The 15,765-nt window shown below is 44.5% G+C and overlaps 1 protein-coding gene and 1 long non-coding RNA gene across 7 annotated transcripts in view; one reads left to right on the forward strand and one right to left on the reverse strand.

The window, feature by feature from the left end:
- The window catches only part of LOC141120980 (uncharacterized), a 91,040-nt gene extending 75,433 nt beyond the window's left edge, over positions 1–15,607 (forward strand). The window contains exons 3-4 of the long non-coding RNA XR_012240128.1: positions 9,205–9,387; positions 15,353–15,607. This is a non-coding gene — a long non-coding RNA (uncharacterized lncRNA). The remainder of the gene's footprint in view (positions 1–9,204; positions 9,388–15,352) is intronic.
- DYSF (dysferlin) overlaps positions 1–15,765 on the reverse strand; it is a 395,589-nt gene that overhangs the window by 135,809 nt on the left and 244,015 nt on the right. For all 6 annotated transcript variants that reach the window (XM_073611045.1, XM_073611046.1, XM_073611050.1 and 3 more), the window contains 4 exons: positions 14,156–14,287; positions 9,281–9,447; positions 2,738–2,852; positions 1,465–1,570 (listed from right to left, as the gene is read on the reverse strand). In XM_073611045.1, coding sequence (XP_073467146.1) covers positions 1,465–1,570; positions 2,738–2,852; positions 9,281–9,447; positions 14,156–14,287 — 520 coding nt within the window. The remainder of the gene's footprint in view (positions 1–1,464; positions 1,571–2,737; positions 2,853–9,280; positions 9,448–14,155; positions 14,288–15,765) is intronic.

The following is a 15,765-nucleotide window of genomic DNA, read 5'->3' on the forward strand; positions in this document are numbered from 1 at the left end:
GTTTGTTTGCGCCCCCCTAAAAATCTTCAGCACCACTGATAGAATGTTACATGAGGGACAGCTCTGAGTCTGCCAGGGTGGCCGACATCAATATCCAAGATGGCAGCACCCAGCGGCAGTTTCAGGGATTTTGGATGTCTGCACAAAGGATGCTTTTACAGGTTAAAGAGTAACTCCAGTTTTGTTGAGAAAAAAGCATTCCTCTCTGGGTGATCTATGTACATTGCAGGGATTTTAACAAACTTTGTTGCTTTCCCAACACTGAACCACCTCTCCGCCAATCAGGTGCGCGGGTCTGGCTGAAAGGACAGGCACTGCAATTGGACGCTTATCAGGAAGAGGGGAGGAGACGCATGGAGGACAAAGGAGCCACTGTCTGACCCGCTGCAAGGTCCCACCGGGGTCACAGTGGCAGCACTTGATGGGCACAGTGGCAGCATAAGATGGGCACAGTGGCAGCGTAAGATGGGCACATTGGTTGTGTAAGATGGGCATGGTGGCTGCGTAAGACGGGCACAGTGGCTGTGTTTGACGGGCACAGTGGCTGCGTTTGATGGCACAGTGGCTGCGTTTGATGGGCACAGTGGCTGCGTTTGATGGGCACAGTAAGAGTGCAATTGATGTTTTTTTTCCGAATTTTTCAGTTTGTTTGTGCCCCCCCAAAAAAATTTTGAGCACCAGCCGCCACTGATAGAATGTTACATGAGGGAGAGCTCTGAGTCTGCCAGGGCGGCTGACATCAATATCCAAGATGGCAGCACCCAGAGGCAGTTTCAGGGATTTTAGATGTCTACACAAAAGAGGCTTTTACAAATTAAAGAGTAACTCCAGTTTTGTTGAGAAAAAAGCATTCCTCTCTGGTTGATCTCTGTACATTGCAGGCATTTTAACAAACTTTGTTGCAGATTTCTACCTTTTGTTATACCTTTTGTTGTTTGCCTGTGTCCATGTGTTCAGTGAACCCGTATGGGAGTAATTTTATAATTATCAATCACCTGCCGCATCTGCAGGGCTCTAAGAAAGTGGCTGGGTCTGCATCCCTTTAGACGTGATTACCATTTCAGACCTCAAATATGACATGAGTATTGAGTGTTTTCACGCACCTTTGTTCTGGCTCCTTGTGTTACATTTTCTATGATATAAAATAAATAAAAAACCCAGCAGGAATGGTGGAAGCCCCCTCCATAATGGGCACAGCAGGTGTTCAGACCCGGGAACTCATCACAGAGATCTCACCAATAGAAACCCCAACAGACAGATCAGAAGCTCATGAAACGCACCTGTTCAGCTCAGATCATGTGAGGGCTTTGGCATTTGGTCACGTGACCCAGCATCAGTGGGAAGACTCATGGAGTCTGGAAAGTTATTTCTGTCTGTTTGTGGTCAGGAACATCATTGGGTTCGGTTATTTTGGTGATATCCACCTGGCTAAGGTTAAAACAGAACCTAAATCTGCATCCTCACCTTGTTCATCCACGGCTCGATTAATATCTGTAGACCATTCAACATCCTCCCATTTCCACCCCGGAGGGCATTCGATCTCGTTTTTTGGGAGAACTTTCTCCCCATTCTGAAAAACATGTGAGAGTAATAACAGTGAAAAGGATTTTTTAATTACATTTTTTTTTTTTTTTTAATGATTTTTTTTTTGAACACACTGTGACCAGAGCAATATAATGTCACCATAGTAACATTGCACTACTCTGGGGAAGTGATTTTTCCACATTATTATTGCTTATAGCAGTGATTTACATTTCTATAAGCAAGCATTTTACTGAATTAAACTGATTCATTTAGTTTGTTTTGTTGTAATTAGATGTGATTGGTCAAAGCTAATCACATGGTACAGGGATGGGCTGAGATTGGCCCTGATCACATTGACCAGTCACAACTAGCAACACAATTGTATACACTCGATGGCATGAAAGGAAGCCATCCTTTGTTTACAACTGTCATGTGACCTGCTGTGATTGGTCACAGTGGTCATATGGTACCGGCAGCAAGTCATTGGCTGTGTCCGGTGGACATGGCCAGTGACAGATCGCACCGCGTGGCACTTTCTGAGAGAACATCACATGAGGTCCACTCAGAATGGTAAAGCCACCACTGGGCCGCCATTCTGTTATAGGCCGGGCCGGAAGGTGTTAAAGGATACTACAGTACTGAATTTTCTAGGTTTGTGAATAAGACAGCTAGGTAGGGTTGCCACTTCATCCCTTTAAAACCGAACACGTATTAATTACACAGGTTCTGTGGCCGATTAAGGTGGTAATTAAACTCACTTGGTGCCTTATCTGCATTTAATTAGCCTCAGAACTTGTGTAATCCATATGTGTTCGGGTTTAAAGGGATAAGATGGCAACCCTACAGCTAGGTGATTAGCAGTCTTTGTCCAGGACCAATCATATGTATGCGAGTGATTATATGCAAGTGAGCGCGACTAGCTGTGACATACGACAGCTTCCCATTGCTTTCAATGGCCTGCCTACCTGCAGCAAATCGCAGGAACCCCCGCTAGGGTTCTCACTGGCAATCATGGGCAGCGTGCATTCACAAGTTTGGATGCACCCTTAGGGTTTGCACAAAACCGGTTCTGGATTACTGTGAATGCTACTGGTTAATTCACCCACCAATCTCAAGTAAGTCTTTTTATGTTCCCCACTTCCACCCAATTGTCATAGAGTGACGTTACACATTAGTCATACATTCATTTACACAGTAAGAAGCTCTGCTATACCACATCAGAGTAGGCTTCAGTCATGTGTATCCACTGTCCACCCGGCAGGCGGGCCTGGTTCTCAAATACTTCCTCTACAAAGCTCATGTGACCGGCGTCTGTGTCATACAACAACCTGCCGAAAGAGCAAAGATGTCACCATCCAGGAGCCGATGACTGTGCAAAACACATACAAAGTATACATGAGCAGGGACCAAAGGAGAAAAAATGGGGAAAATGTAAAGCAATAGTAAGAAGTAATAAGAAGTCTTTTAAATGCTTACTTGCAGTGTTTTTCTTTACCTAAACAATTTTAATTGAACTTCCTAGCTAATCTGATGTCTTCAGGAAGATCTAATTCCCTAGCACAGCTCTCTCCCTCCCTGTACATCATAACCCCCTCCTCTTCTGGGATTGTCTAATTATTCTCTGTGCTGGTCTAGCTCCTCCACCCCTCTCTTCCCATTCCTACATCACCTTTAATGTAGCTGAGGGGGGAGGAGTGAAGGAGAATACCATAGAATACAATGGCGGTGCGTCCATTAAGGCCCCCCCCCTCCAGCCACCCCCCTCTATGACTAATGGATAGATGCATGCATTGCACGGATTTATCCATGGCCACCGCCGCCACCCTCTATTCAGGCGTCCGGACCCTTTTCGGACATCGGGCGCCTGAATTACAGCGGGGGGGAGGTTTGAAGAACCTGATTAGAGCCAAAGGCTCTAATAGGCTTCAAAAAAGGTGAACTCGGAGCAAAAAGTATTGCGCTCGGAGCCCACACAAGTGTGTTAGAAAAGCCAATGAATATTCCCTTTCCTAAGAGCCCTTTCACACCGAGCCGCGGGGGGCGACGGCAGTAAAGCAGCGCTATTTTTAGCGCCGCTTTACCGTCATTTTAGCAGCGCTATTCGGCCGCTAGCGGGGGTGGTTATAACCCCTCCGCTAGCGGCCAAAATGGGGTTAAATCCGCCTGCAAAACGCTGCTGGGGCGGCGTTTTGCCAGCGGTATCGCAGCGCTGCCCCATTGATTTCAATGGGGAGCAGTGGTGGAGGAGCAGTGAGTTCACCGCTCCAAAGAAGCTGCTGGCAGGTTTTTTTGTGATGCCCTGCCAGCGCACCGCTCCAGTGTGGAAGCCTCAGGCGCTATACAGGCGCTATTTTTAGCGCTGTAGTGCCGTAAAAACGCTGGCAGTGTGAAAGGGGTCTAACACTGAACCGCCTCTCCGCCAATCAGCTGCGTGGGTCTGTTACCCATCACCTGATTGGCTGTAAGCACAGGTGCTGCGATTGGGCGCCTATCAAGAAGAGGGGAGGAGACGCATGGAGGACAAAGGAGACGCTGTCTGACCCGCTGCAAGGTCCCACCGGGGTCACAGTGGCAGCATTTGATGGGGCACAATGGCTGCGTTTTATGGGCATAGTGGCTGCGTTTGATGGGCACAGTGGCTCGTTTGATGGGCACAGTGAGCCTGCAATTGATGTTTTTTTCCGAATTTTGCAGTTTGTTTGCGCCCCCCCTAAAAATCTTCAGAACCACTGATAGAATGTTACTAGAGGGACAGCTCTGAGTCTGCCAGGGCGGCTGACATCAATATCCAAGATGGCAGCACCCAGCGGCAGTTTCAGGGATTTTGGATGCTTGCATAAAGGATGCTTTTACAGGTTAAAGAGTAACTCCAGTTTTGTTGAGAAAAAAGCATTCCTCTCTGGGTGATCTATGTACATTGCAGGGATTTTAACAAACTTTGTTGCTTTCCTAACACTGAACCGCCTCTCCGCCAATCAGGTGCGCGGGTCTGGCTGAAAGGACAGGCACTGCAATTGGACGCTTATCAGGAAGAGGGGAGGAGACGCATGGAGGACAAAGGAGCCGCTGTCTGACCCGCTGCAAGGTCCCACCGGGGTCACAGTGGCAGCACTTGATGGGCACAGTGGCAGCGTAAGATTGGCACAGTAGTAGCGTAAGATGGGCACATTGGTTGTGTAAGATGGGCACAGTGGCTGCGTAAGATGGGCACAGTGGCTGTGTTTGATGGGCACAGTGGCTGCGTAAGATGGGCACAGTGGCTGTGTTTGATGGGCACAGTGGCTGCGTTTGACGGAACAGTGGCTGCGTTTGATGGGCACAGTGGCTGCGTTTGATGGGCACAGTGGCTGCGTTTGATGGGCACAGTGGCTGTGTTTGATGGGCACAGTGGCTACGTTTGACGGAACAGTGGCTGCGTTTGATGGACACAGTGGCTGTGTTTGATGGGCACAGTGAGACTGCAATTGATGTTTTTTTTCCGAATTTTTCAGTTTGTTTGCGCCCCCCCCCCCCCCCCAAAAAAATTTTGAGCACCAGCCGCCACTGATAGAATGTTACATGAGGGAGAGCTCTGAGTCTGCCAGGGCGGCTAACATCAATATCCAAGATGGCAGCACCCAGAGGCAGTTTCAGGGATTTTAGATGTCTACACAAAGGAGGCTTTTACAAATTAAAGAGTAACTCCAGTTTTGTTGAGAAAAAAGCATTCCTCTCTGGTTGATCTCTGTACATTGCAGGCATTTTAACAAACTTTGTTGCAGATTTCTACCTTTTGTTATACCTTTTGTTGTTTGCCTGTGTCCATGTGCTCAGTGAATCTGTATGGGAGTGATTTTATAATTATCAATCACCTGCCGCATCTGCAGGGCTCTAAGAAAGTGGCTGGGTCTGCATCCCTTTAGACGTGATTACCCTTTCAGACCTCAAATATGACATTTGCCTGAAATCTTACTTTTATCTTAGTGTAGACTTCTGGGAAAATTAGTGAGCCAATCACACAAGCAGGAAATGACATTTCTGGGGGGCGTTCTGTACACCATCTGTGTACAGAACACCTCCAGGAAGCCATATTGCATTTAACAGAAAATAATATTTAATAACATTCACCTACAATATTTCGCAATTGTATATTGTATATAATTTTTTTTATTTGCTAATTTTTTCCCCCCATAAAAGTGGAGTTTCCTTTTATAAACACAATAATGGCTTCTCAACAGGGTTTTTTTTGGATGCATGCATGAAGAGGGACTAAACGGGCCCTGCTGAACCAGCTGAATTTCTGCCTGTGTGTACTGGGTATAACATGGGATTGGGGAAATGCGGGGTTTAGCTATTCTTCTTGCGACTGCTGTTGCAACTCCTGCTGAAACCTCTCTTTTAAATCACAGGTTTCAATCTCACAGATGTGTGCCATTTTTTGGTTTGAGTTTATATTTACTCTTGTGTGTTTCACGGGTATGTGTCCATTTTGGGTATCACTGTTGTGTAATGGTGGAGTGCCAGGTGCTGGGTGTAACCCATCTGTGCCTGGACATGGGAGTGGTTCCCTTGAGCACCCTGAGATACGTTGAGGCACAGGGCTCTACAGGGTACCCGGGGTCTCTTGTCTGTCATATGGCTCCTAAAATGGCATTGACTCTAGCAGAGGGCAGAATTCTAGACCATCAGTGTCAGGCGGAACACTGCAGCCAGCATCTGAACCATTAGTGGAGTGTGAGCTGAAGGTACCTGGTACAGCAGGACTATTCCCTTTGTAAAAAATAAGTGGGGTTGGCCTGGATCGACCCTTTTATCAATTATTTATTAATTTAAAAAGACAGGCTATTCCCTTTGGATCTAGAATCAGACATGTTGAACTGGAAGGCAATGTAGCTCCGGAGCCGCAGCGGAGAAATGTGAACCGGCTTCATAGAGAGCCGGTCACAATCTCCTGCTATTGCGAATCCCTGCATTCAATTCGCAATAGTGTGAACCCAGCCTTAGACTTTTCTTAGCAGAGAAAATACGTCCATCCTCCTGCAACACTAGCAAAAAAACTAAGCCTGGAGTAGGATGGATAATCCTCTCATTACCCATATGTCCCCAGCACAAATCCCCCCCCAAAAAAATAAAAATTTCCTCCTCCTAGCACAAATCCTCTCTCCCCAGTTCAAATTCCCCTCTTCCAGCATAAACTCCCCTCCCCCAATCCCACATCCTAGCACAAAACCCTCCACAAATTTCCCCTCCTAGCAAAAATACCCTCCAATCATCCCTACTAGCAGAAATGCCCCCACCAAAAAAAAATAGGCCTCCACCACAGGGCTCACTCGCCACCCTACCCTGCCCCTCCCCTAAACACGCCCTCATAAATTATCTCATGAAATGACACTTAAATGGTTTATGCAGAATTAAGTTACAAAAATAAATATTAACAACTTTATCAGTGCCCATCAGTGCAGCCTTATCAGTGCTCATCAATGCAGCCTCACCTGTGCCCAACAATGCCGCTTTACCTGTGTCCAACAATGCAGCTTTACCCATGTCCATCAATGCAGCCTAACCTGTGTCCAACAATGCAGCTTTACCTGTGTCCATCAATGCCGCTTTACCTGTGTCCAACAATGCAGCTTTACCTGTGTCCATCAATGCAGCCTACCTCTGCCCAACAATGCAGCCTACCTGTGTCCATCAATGCCGCTTTACCTGTGTCCAACAATGCAGCTTTACCTGTGCCCATCAATGCAGCCTACCTGTGTCTATCAATGCAGCCTACCTGTGCCCATCAATGCGACCTACCTGTGCCCATCAATGCGACCTACTTGTGCCCATCAATGCAGCCTACCCGTGTCCATCAATGCAGCCTACCTGTGTCCATCAATGCAGCCTACCTGTGTCCATCAATGCAGCCTACCTGTGTCCATCAATGCAGCCTACCTGTGCCCATCAATGCGGCCTACCTATGTCCATCAGTGCGGCCTACCTGTGTCTATCAATGCAGCCTACCTGTGTCCATCAATGCAGCCTACCTGTGCCCATCAATGCGGCCTACCTGTGCCCATCAATGCAGCCTACCCGTGTCCATCAATGCAGCCTACCTGTGTCCATCAATGCAGCCTACCTCTGTCTATCAATGCAGCCTACCTGTGTCCATCAATGCAGCCTACCTGTGCCCATCAATGCGGCCTACCTATGTCCATCAGTGCAGCCTACCTGTGTCTATCAATGCAGCCAACCTGTGCCCATCAATGCAGCCTACCTGTTGTCCATCAATGCATCCTACCTGTGCCCATCATTGCAGCCTACCTATGTCTATCAATGAAGCCTACCTGTGCCCATCAATGCAGCCTACCTGTGTCCACCAATGCAGCCTACCTGTGTCCATCAACGCAGCCTACCTGTGCCCATCAATGCAGCCTACCTGTGCCCATCATTGCAGCCTACCTATGTCTATCAATGCAGCCTACCTGTGCCCATCAATGCAGCCTACCTGTGCCCATCAATGCAGCCTACCTGTGCCCATCATTGCAGCCTACCTATGTCTATCAATGCAGCCTACCTGTGCCCATTAATGCAGCCTACCTGTGCCCATCAATGCAGCCTACCTGTGCCCATCAATGCAGCCTACCTGTGCCCATCATTGCAGCCTACCTATGTCTATCAATGCAGCCTACCTGTGCCCATTAATGCAGCCTACCTGTGCCCATCAATGCAGCCTACCTGTGCCCATCAATGCAGCCTACCTGTGTCCATTAATGTAGCCTACCTGTGTCCACCAATGCAGCCTACCCGTGCCCTTCAATGCAGCCTACCTGTGCCCATCAATGCAGCCTACCCGTGCAGGGGAAGAGAGAAGAGGTTTGCCGGCCGGATCATCAGAGCGCCGAGGAACATCGCTATAACAGCTTTTATTTGAACTGCTGAGTGTCCCCACCACTTGCCGTCACATACAGCCCCGCCTCCTGGCCCGGGTACTTTCATACATGTCACACATCCCAGCATTGGACGGGTGATCTGTTTATCAAAGTACCTGGGCCAAGAGGCGGGGCTTTGTGTGACAGTGAGGAGCACTCTGCAATTCTAATGAAAGCTGTTACAGCGATGTTCCTAGGCACTCTTATGATCCAGTCGCCTGCTCTCCTCTCTTTTGCCTTTCACAATTGTTGGCTCCCCCCCCCTTCCCCCCCGCTCTGAGGCAGCCCACTCTCGCCAGCCCTCATTTTCCACTCGAGCGAGTAGAAAATTTGAGGGCTGCTCTACCATATTACTTTTATAACACAAACCCCTCAAATCCCCCCCTCCTAGCACAAATCCTCTTCCCCCATCCCCCTCCCAACACAAATCCCCACTGACAGCACACCTCTCCAGATTTGCCCTATTAGGACAATTTTTACCCCCTGCTGCTCCACAAATTCCCCTTCTCAACAAAAATCCCCTCCACCCCCAATCTCCTCGTGCCCCCCCCCCTCCTCCCTACCTCACATGATACCACAGTGCCCAGGGCAGCCGCCCCTCCTGCCCACCCCTTGTCCAGGCTCTGCCAGCGCCCCCCAGTGGATAATTAAGAACTAAAAACCAGTGTTATATGATAATGGATAGCAATACTTCAGCTGAATTTGTTTAGGTGCTACTGCAGTGAGCAAGAAGAAGGAGCGGAACTGAAACCTTGGAACACAATGTATTTTTTTCTTTTTCTGTTAGGAAGGCGACATCCAGGAAAAGTTTGAATGAGCAGGAGAACAAAATGTCCATTATCATTTCCCGCTGGTAAACTCACGTCTTTTCAGGGCTGATGAACCAATCTCCAGCCCAGTTCCATCCGCTTGAAGGCTTGAAGCTGTCCTTTGGTAGTTTGATCCTCCCAGTTACATCAGAGAACTTGGGGTAGGTAAGTCCTGTGGTCCCCCAGTTGCCCACAAGAGCCAGTTTGGTCTGGTTCTCGTACTATGAGAGAATAAAAAAAAACAATTGTGTACACAATCTGCCTAACAGTACAGTCTGCAACGCATGCAAAAAATTCTATATTTTGATGCTTTGCAACAATAGAGTGGTGGCAAAAAACAGATTATAGGAGAATGGAGTCCCTTCTATCTAATTGATATTGACAAGGATTGCAGTGGTTAGGGAGGTGCCCCATTGGAATTGTCTGTATTGGTATTAGCTCATCATCACACACTAACTGCCTACTAGTGCATACTTTCCTAAGATGACAGACAGGCCTTAAATGAAATGTCTTCTTGGCCTACTGCAGAATCATGAAGGTAGCTCCCCTTGTACATCCAACAGACCCTAGGCCGCTACCTTGGTTGCCTTTATGATGATCTAGCTCTGGCGCTAAATTTCATCAAATCCTAAATATGTGTTGTTATATGAAAGAAGCTAAAAGAAATATACAATGAGCTAGACAAAAGAGACAGACTGAATTCATTCATATGACCGAAATATTTTGCCAAAAAAAAAAAAAACTAGTGGCTGATAGGCTAATGAGTGATCTTAAAGTGTTCCTAAACCCACAACAGTAAAATCAGTCTGTATATGCACTAAAGTAGACATGTGCACTGCCAAAAAATTTGTTCGTTTTCGTTTCATTCGTTTTTTTTGTTTTCATTTTTTGGGTCATTCGTTATGATCGCAATTCGTAAATTCGTACATACGTAAATTAGAAAATTCGTATATTCGTAAATTCGTACATTTGTAAATCAGAAAATTCGTATATTAGTAAATTCGTACATTCGTAAATTCGTAAATTAGAAAATTCATATATTCGTAAATTTGTACATTCATAAATTAGAAAATTCATAAATTTGTAAATTCATAAATGCGTACATTTGTAAATTAGAAAATTCATACATTCGTACACACGTAAATTAGAGAATTTGTATATTCATAAATTCGTAAATGAGAAAATTCGTACATTCGTAAATGAGAAAATTCGTATATTTGTAAATTAGAAAATTCATATATTCGTAAATTCGTACATTCATAAATTAGAAAATTCGTAAATTTGTAAATTCATAAATTCGTACATTTGTAAATTAGAAAATTCATATATTCGTAAATTTGTACATTCGTAAACTAGAAAATTCGTATATTCATAAATTCGTACATTCGTAAATTAGAAAATTCATACATACGTAAATTAGAAAATTTGTATATTTGTAAATTAGAAAATTCATATATTCGTAAATTCGTACATTCGTAAATTAGAAAATTCGTAAATTTGTAAATTCATAAATTCGTACATTTGTAAATTAGAAAATTTGTATATTCATAAATTCGTACATTCGTAAACTAGAAAATTCGTATATTCGTAAAATCGTACATTCGTAAATTAGAAAATTCGTACATTCGTAAAATCGAAAATACGTAAATTTGGAAATTCGAAAATCCAAAAACCCGAAAATTCATAAATCTGAAATACTAAATATCACTAACTGCTAAATTATAGGTGTTGTAATTCCCTTTCAAATTTGATTGTTAGTGAACGTAATGAATACAAATTTATCCGAAGTTACGAATTATCTGAAATAACGAATGCTGCATCTAAACGAATGGAACAGAACAAATTAATAATAAATAATAATAATAAAAAGTTATTATTATTATTATTGTTATTTATTATTATTAATTCATTACATTCCATTCGTTTAGATACAGCATTCGTTATTTCGGATAATTCATAACTTCGGATAAATTTGTATTTGTTCACTAACAGCCAAATTTGAAAGGAAATTACAATACCTATAATTTAATAGTTAGTAATAGTTAAGCTATTATTAGTTAATTATTATTTCAGATTTACGAATTTACAAATTTACGAATTTAAGAATTTACGAATGTACGAATTTATGAATGTATGAATTTACAAATGTTCGAATATTCGAATTTACGAATATTCGGAAAAATTTGTTAGTCGGGTTTTCGTTCATTCGGATATTTCCGAATTAACGAATTTGTCGAAATTTGTTAAAAAACGAATTTGGAACGAAACGAATTGCACATGTCTACAGTAAAGCATGCTTGTTATACTCACCAGCGCATGCTCTCTGAAGGGACGGTATACCAGTATTGTCCCTTCAGAGCTCCGTGCCGCGGTCCGTGACTCCCGTGCACATGCGTGGGAGTGACGTCATTGCGGCGCAACCAATCATCAGAAGCGAACCCAGAAGGAGGACCGGGTGAAGATGGAAGCGTCTGTCAGAGCTCACAGCATGGTGGTGCAGGGCTTTGTCCCAATGTAAGTATTTCATAATGTGCTAGTATGCGATGCATACTAGCATATTATGCCTTTACTTTACAAGTTTTTTTTTTTTTTTTAAGAACATTTGGCACAGTTTACTTCCTCTTTAATCCTCTGCATTGTGTAAAAAGGCTGTTTGATCCTTTATTCTCTGATCCTCCACTTCTTCCACTGTCCCCAATCCATCTCCTGATAGAACAGAGCCTTGGGGGCACTCTGCACATGCTCAGTTTGGTGTGTACTGTTAGAGAGTCTTTTTTTTGGGGGGGAGATTGCATGTTATCAGCACAGGGCCAATACAGAGGGTCAGGGGTCCTGCAGCCTCATAGGTCAGAACAGAATGAAAACTCTTCCAACAAGCTTTAGGCTGGGTTCACACTATTGTGAATTGGAATGCGGGTTTCCCGGCATACAATTGGCATGACAGGAGATTGTGAGCGGCTCTCAATGGAGCCGATTCACACAACTCCAGGGCGGCAATGGAGCGCACAGAAGAAGAGCCTGTGTGTCTTCGGCTCTGTTTTAGGTCCAAATTCAGGCAAAAATTTGGACCAGATTCGCCCCTGAAATGGAGAACGGGGACGCACTAGACCCCCTGCTGCGAGCAAAATAATTGCATTTCCATGTTCTGTGTACTGTGAGAGACCAGATATAGTGAATGCAGGCTCCTGGGTTTAGTAACACTTTAATGCTGGCAAACATGGCCAGTATAAGGATTGCGAAGAGACCGCCTGCTAGTCTTTATAGTAGGGATGCACCGATACCATTTTTTTTACAATGAGTACAAGTACCGATACTTTTCTTTTAGTACAGTGGAACCTCCAAATGCGAGTAACGCGGTTAACGAGCGTTTCGCAATACAAGCACTGTATTTTTAAAAATCGTAACTCGGTTTGCGAGTGTTGTCTTGCAAAACGAGCATGATTCAGGCCAAAGCATGTGCAGTACCACATTTGGCCTGAGGTGGGGGGGGCGCCGGAGCCGAGCTGCGCTGATCACAGCCGATCGGCGCTGTTCGGAAATGCACGGAAAGGCCCGAGAACAGCTCGGCTGACCTCGGCAAACCTCGGGAACGGAGTCTTTCCGAGGTTTGCCAAGATCAGCCGAGGTGTCCTCGGGCCTGACCGGCCATTTCCGAGGCTCTCCGGTGCCCCCCCACCTCTGGCCACATGCAGTATTGCATGCCGTTGAAGTCAATGCAGAACAAATTATTTTCGTTTCTATTGACTACAATGGGGAAACTCGCTTTGATATACGAGTACTTTGGATTGCGAGCATTCTCCTGGAACAGATTATATTCGTAATCCGAGATTCCACTGTACTCGCCGATACCAATTACCGATACCTACCGCAACTGTTTTGTTTTCACTTCAGCTGTCAGCAATGGTACAAAGCACTGAAAAGTTATTTACAAATGAAATACAGTTTTTGGGGGTTTTTTTGTGCTTTTTCAATGTTAAATGTGCAAACATATGTTAATATATATGTGTAAAAATATTCACTAACAAAGCAAACAAAAAAAGTTTTAATTGTTTATCGTTTATAAAACAGATGTGAAAAAAAAAGCAGGAAAATAATAATTAAAGGCTGATTAGAGTAAATTAAGGGTTAAGACGGGGTTAAGCAGAGGAACATTTGTTCATCCCTTTGATCTGCAGATGAAGAAAGAAAGATACAAAAAGAAACAATGTTTCTTTTTATTTTAGTGTTGTTAATAAACAATGCTGGCTGCTTTTTTTTTTTGACAGTTCCAATTACCGAACTTCTTTAACACTTCAGCTGTCAACAGGGGAGACCCACTGACAGCTCAAAGAACCGAGCCTGAAATTATCGGTTTCAGGTATCTGTGAATTTGCATGAGTACCGATACTTGTGCAAATACTCGGTATCGGCACCGATACCGATACTAGTATCGGTGCAACCCTACTTTATAGAATTGCTCCCTCACTAGCAGCTCCAGCGATATGTCGCTCCCTCAATGACCTGTTACCAGTGAGCGTGATTCAGCAGAACTTGGTGCCAACAAGGGAGCAATTCCACAGAAGTGGAGGGTTCTTTTGTGCATCTCTGCCAATTCTAATGATCATCCATATGACATCAGCCTTAAAGTGGAACTATACTCACATCTGCTTCAGTGACATTTGTAAGCTCCCTCACCATTGCTGACATCCCCGGCTTCTTCTGGGTTTGGGATACATATAAAAAAACAACACTACCCTGTCTCACAGAGTGACAACGCTGCTGCTCCATTTTACTGCAGAACAAACAGCGTTGTCACCCTGAGGGGGGAAAAAAGATCTACTGGCTGAGTCGTCACATAATAAAAACTGTTATACGAGGGGAAATTGGAAACTGACATGCCTCATTCATCTCTCGTAATACTTACAATACTTGCCTACAACTTATACTTACTGTTTCAGCAAAGACAGAGAGCTTGCCCTGAGCTGACTGGTTAAATTTTGCCTGATGCACAGCCAGTCCAAACCACAGCTGAACCCGGACCTGAGCTGGCATCTTGGCTCCTTTATTACCCGCTTGTGGGTACTGAAAAACAAAACAGATATATATAATAAAGTTTAGTCACGCCAACATTGCATTCCTGTGTCCTTTAAGCCAGTGGTTCTCAACCTCAGTCCTTAAGTACCCTCAACAGGCCATGTTTTCAGGTTTTCCTTTATTTTACACAGCTGCTTTAGATCAATATCAATGACATGGTATTGATAAGAGCTATTTTATCTAAGGGAAGTTCCCAAAACATGGCGCGTTGGGGGGTACTTGAGGACTGAGGTTGGGAACCACTGCTTTAAGCCCAGTAACACATTGGGGTTAATTTACTAAAACTGGAGAGTGCAAAATCTGGTGCAGGTGTGCATGGTAGCCAATCAGTTTCCAACTTCAGCTTGCTCAATTTTACTTTTCAAAAAAGCCTGGAAGCTGATTGGTTTCTATGCAGAGCTGCACCGGATTTTGCACTTTTCAGTTTTAGTAAACCAACCCATTTAGAGTTGCCACTTTCTCTTCAAGCCAAACCCAAAACACTTTTTTTTTTTTTAGCATACACTATGGGATTGTAACAGACCTTGGACACCTTTGGGCACTCTATATACTATAATAGTATATACTATACTCTATACTCAATAATAGTAATGCACGCATCGTGTCCCCTCAATCTCCTGTCAGGCCCTGTTCTAAGCCACATTCCTATCTGAATATTGCCGGACAGTCCGGGTTTTGAATCATGTGTCTGGGTTTCAGTCAAAACCCGGACTGTAAGGGGTGAATCCCAAACAGGTGGCAACCCTAACCCCATTGCTCTTTTATCAGTCCTCTGCAGTCCATAGGTTCCAGCACATTTTCATTATGACTGACAAGGAACACTTCTCAAAAGGCCTTTGATGTGAGTCCTATAGGAAGCATTGTCATTTACATTAGAGCCCTGATGAAGAGGGACTTTTGGCTACCTATCTATCTTTCTGCTGTCACATTGTTATCCATAATAAATATGGCCACTTAAGACATCTGGCACTCTGTCAGGGCTGGGCTCAGCCCTTCCTTCTCTGAGCTGGCCGCTCAGCTGTCGGTTAATTGCCAGCTCCTATCTCTCCACAGGTACTCAGCTGTTGATGATATCCTGCTCGCCAGTCTTGCCTACTTAAGCCGTCCAGCCCAAAGGATCTCTGCCTTCGCCTTGGTCAACATCACAGAGACGCTCTCCTGCATTCCTGTTTAAAGACTTGCTTGGCTGACATCCCTTCTGACGTTTGGCTTGTCTGATTATCCGTTCTGGTTCCTGAACTCTGGCTGTGTTTTGACTACATTTTGTTCTATTTACTTTTATTATTAAACAAGTGTGATTTAACTGTACTTATGTCTTGGTCTGATTTCATGGTTTCTGACACACTGCTATTGTCAAATTCACTAACTCCTCTGGTCAGTTTTATACTTTGAACATTAGTAGAGGTACACTTCCTTAAAAAGTTCACTCAACATATATCAGCCTGGCACAATAGGCATTTGGCTGG

The sequence above is a fragment of the Aquarana catesbeiana genome, linkage group LG01 (genome assembly GCF_042186555.1).
Source record: "Aquarana catesbeiana isolate 2022-GZ linkage group LG01, ASM4218655v1, whole genome shotgun sequence".
NCBI lineage: Eukaryota > Metazoa > Chordata > Amphibia > Anura > Ranidae > Aquarana > Aquarana catesbeiana.